Raw genomic sequence first — 4,163 nt, 5'->3', positions numbered from 1 at the left:
ATTCATGCTCCATAGACACAGAGCTGGTTACTCCTCATAGCACTGTGAATCCCCCTTTAGATCCTGGACATTTTGATAATGCTGCTGGTGGCTTTTAATTTTGCCTCTTTGTATCTGACAAGAGAATTTCTCCAGATGCCTTGGGTGATCAGACACTGCTGTCTGGGGCTCTCTTACAAAGCAGAGCTTTTGGGGTGAGAGGGGCTCTCCGCTGCCTTCCTTTTGCCTTGCTCTTGGTGGAGTGAGCTCACAGAGACAGACCTTCTGTACAATCATAGAATCATAGAATCATTTGGTTGGAATAAGACCTTTGAGATCATTGAGTCCAATTGTACCTGTCCACTGCTCAACCATAACCCTGAGCACCTCGTCTGCCCGGCTTTTAAACCCCTCCAGGGATGGGGACTCCACCACTGCCCTGGGCAACCCCTTCCAATGCCTCAGAACCCTTGCAGCAAAGAAATTCTTCCTCACATCCCATCTCAACTGCCCTGGCCACAACTGGAGCCCATTTCCTCTTGTCCTGTCCCTTGGGCCTTGGTTGGACAGACCCACCCCCACCTCTCTCCACCCTCCTCCAAGGGACTTGCACAGAGCCACAAGGTCTCCCCTCAGCCTCCTTTTCTCCAGGCTCAACACCCCCAGTTCCCTCAGCCATGAACCCATCACACTTGTGCTCCAGAACAAGTAGGAATTGCTACAAGCAGGTAAAGTCCCAAGAAGGACAGGACAGAACGATGCTCCTTGTGTCCTGGTTTCATAGGCAGCTCAGAGTCACTGAAGCTGGGTGTCCCAGAGAGGATGAGCAATGCATGTGCCTTCTTTGTGCCGGTCATGGAAGAGCTGAGAATTTTCCTCAATGTATTTTCAACCTGGAGATTTCTCAGCTGCAGGATGAGTGGTGGTCACAGCCAAGTGTCACCCAGAGGAGCGTTTATGTGATCACTGTTTCAAAAGTGCATCCCCTGTCTGTTTTGCTCTCGTTCCCAGCAGCTGCAGGTGGTTGCAGGCAGGAGACTCTCTTTATTTCAAAGACTCAAACAGCAGAAATGGCAGCACCTGGCTGAGATGGAGGGACCTGGAGAGAGGAGGGGAGCTCTGAGGGGATCAACTGCACAATGTGTAACACTTCTAGATAAGATGTGGTTCAGAAGTTCGGGTGTCTGTGCCATAAGCAATGCTACTCATGGGTGTAACTCAGCTCCTCTCAGAACTGAGGCTCTTTAGCTTGGAGAAGAGGAGACTGAGGGGTGACCTCATTAATGTTTATAAATATGTAAAGGGTGAATGTCAGGAGGATGGAGCCAGGCTCTTCTCAGTGATGCCCAATGGTAGGACAAGGGGCAATGGGTGTGAGCTGGAACACAGGAGGTTCTGCTTCAACTTGAGAAGAAACTTCTTTACAGTGAGGGTGCCAGAGCCCTGGGACAGGCTGCCCAGGGAGGGTGTGGAGTCTCCTTCTCTGGAGACATTCAAGACCCGCCTGGACGCCTTCCTGTGTGATCTCATTGAGGTTCCTGCTCTGGCAGGGGGGTTGGACTGGATGATCTTTCGAGGTCCCTTCCAATCCCTGAAATTCTGTGGTTCTGTGAAGCTTTTTTCCTGCCATTCCACAGCTCCTGCAAGCCAGAAATGGTGTGAAGTGTTGCATCAAGTCATGTCAGCATCCAACCTATCAGCATCCCACCCCGCATTCTTCATCTTAGTGGGGATACCTGGGATGGAGAAGTCTTACACCTGGATCTCCATCCCAGTCTGTGTGATGTACTCTGCTGCCTTGCTCGGGAACTTGGTCCTGCTGGTCACCATCGTGAAGGAGCGCAGCCTCCATGAGCCCATGTACCTCTTCCTGTGCATGCTGGCGGTGTATGACCTGCTGCTGTCCACTGCCACTGTGCCTAAAACCCTCAGTGTCCTCTGGTCTCTGTCCACCCAAATCTCTTTCGGTGGCTGCCTGGCGCAGATGTTCTCCATTTATTTCATCTTTGTGGCAGAGTCAGCTGTTTTGGTGGCGATGGCTTTTGATCGCTACGTGGCCATTTGTGACCCCCTGAGATACGTGGCCATCCTGACACGCTCTGTTGTTTGGAAAGTTGGTGTGGTGGCTTTAATCAGGAGTTTCTGCATCATGTTCCCTGCCATCTTCCTCCTCAAACGTCTGCCCTACTGCGGGCACAACGTCATGCCCCACACCTACTGCGAGCACATCGGCGTGGCCCGCCTGGCCTGTGCTGACATCTCCATCAACATCTGGTACGGGGTAACTGCTGCATTCCTGTCAGCTGGCTTGGATGTCATCTCCATCGCTGTCTCCTACGTGCTGATCTTCAGGTGTCTCTGGGGGCTGCCATCCCCGCGCGCCTCCCCCAAGGCTCTGCACACCTGTGGCTCCCACCTCTGTGTCATCACCATGTTTTACACACCAGCCTTCTTCTCCTTCCTAGCACACCGGTTTGGCCAACACGTTCCTCAGCATGTCCTCATCTCCCTGGCCAATCTCTATGTGGTGGTGCCACCCATGCTCAACCCCTTCATCTATGGAGTGAGAACAAGGCAGATCCGGGAGCACGTGGCTCGTCTGCTCAGGCTGAGGAACTTGGGTGGCAGGGAATAGCTGGGTAGGTGGGAATGGGCAACTGGGATGGTCTGCTGGTGAGGGGGCTGAAATGAAGCTTTGAAAAGAAGGAAATTAATGAAAGACAATGGGGACCTGGCAAATGTGGACCAGATGGGAACATTTTCAAGATAAATATGTTCAATTGCTATCAACATCCAACCCCTAGCTCTGTCTCAGAGAGGCTGGACAGGTTCCCAGGTGTACTGATGTCAAACAAGTCATAGGAGCCAGACACTGGAGATCACCACTGTTCCCATGTTCCTGGGCTCCCCTGCACTGTCCTCTTGGGTACTTGTACAGTCAAGACCTTTGCAAGCAAATATTTCTGAATACTCTGGGTGCTACTGAGGTTCTTACGAAACAGAAAACGGTGAATAAATAACCTGCAATGTGTGTGCTGCCATCTCACGGTGCACAGGTCCCTGCTCAAGCTGGGTCTTGTCTCCATGGGATGGGAACGGGCATGGCTGGGGCAGTGGTGCCTCCTGAAGGCACTCAGGTCTGGGAGCACCCCTTGGGTCTCCTGATGCCCTCTCAGAAGGCTGCGAGGACACAGAGATGGTGGGAGCATTGCTCCTCTGCCTGACTCAGCTGTTGGCAGCACAGCCCTGCATCACCTGGGGCAGCCTGACAGCATGGAGGTAGCTTGCCAGGACCCCAGGTGTTCAGGTCCCAGTGTCCCACCCTGGCTGTGAGCTGTGGGAAGATTGCAGCTTTGCTGCCAGTGGCACGGATTTGCTTCACTCTTGCTGCTCAGAGCTGTGCACTCAACTCTGCTGTGGGCAAGGATGAGAAGATCTGATGTCTTCGGATAAGCTGGGCACTGTGGGGTGAAGGAGGAGCCAGCCATAAGAGGAGACATCCAGATCCTGACCTCCAACTCCCCAGACCTTGTCTCTTACCATCTCCACAGAGGTCTGTCCTGGGGTAGGCAGCTGGGAAGGAAACTGGGAGCAAAACTGGGAGTAAATCTGGATATAACACCAGTTGTGATAATAAAAATGTGAGTTTACCTGTCAAGGGCATTCTTCTTTCAGGTATCTCAAAGTGCTTTGCAAATATTCATATTGGGGTTGGACTGGATGATCTTTCGAGGTCCCTCCCAATCCCTGACATTCATTCTGTGATTCTGTGATTCGTGTTCTCACGAGGGACATGGGTAAGCTGGTCATTAGTCTGTTTTCTCTAGTAGGGCCACATCTACTGAAACAGGGAGGTGTGACCAGCACAGTGCCCAAGGATAGAGAAGATGGCATGGGTTACTGGAGAAATACAGGCATGGGCAGTGACATGACCTGTGAGTTGCTGCAAGCTGAGGTGAAGGTTTTGAAGCCCGTGTAGTGGTGCTGGCAAGTCCAAGACCCACCATTTTTATCTCTCTATGTCTTGGTTTGAATTTCTAGGCTCCTTCTCCATCTCTTTTCTGCACCCAGAAGGGGTTAGCTCTAGATTTGGGTGCTAGCTCTTGCTCAGAGATGTCTCTAACGTGCCTTCAGGAAGCTAGCAGGTATCTCCACCTGGATGCATCTGCTGCTGACCTGCTGAA

At 52.1% G+C, this 4,163-nt stretch overlaps 1 protein-coding gene across 1 annotated transcript; it reads left to right on the top strand.

Annotated features, from left to right (window-relative positions):
- The first annotated feature begins 1,651 nt into the window (after positions 1 to 1,651).
- On the top strand, positions 1,652 to 2,614 carry LOC104526990 (olfactory receptor 52B2). Its single transcript, XM_010170587.2, has one exon. It carries the CDS (start codon positions 1,658 to 1,660, stop codon positions 2,612 to 2,614), a length of 957 nt encoding a protein of 318 aa, XP_010168889.1. The 5' UTR covers positions 1,652 to 1,657.
- Positions 2,615 to 4,163: the final 1,549 nt, after the last annotated feature.

This window comes from Antrostomus carolinensis, unplaced genomic scaffold (genome assembly GCF_000700745.2).
Source record: "Antrostomus carolinensis isolate BGI_N321 unplaced genomic scaffold, ASM70074v2 scaffold46036, whole genome shotgun sequence".
In the NCBI taxonomy this organism is placed as follows: Eukaryota; Metazoa; Chordata; class Aves; order Caprimulgiformes; family Caprimulgidae; genus Antrostomus; species Antrostomus carolinensis.
Note: the sequence above shows the minus strand (reverse complement) of the source record. Positions and strands in the feature narration are given on the sequence as shown.

Coding starts and splice junctions, on each gene's coding strand:
- LOC104526990 (XM_010170587.2), top strand. CDS start 1,658: ATGTCAGCATCCAACCTATCAGCATCCCACCCCGCATTCTTCATCTTA.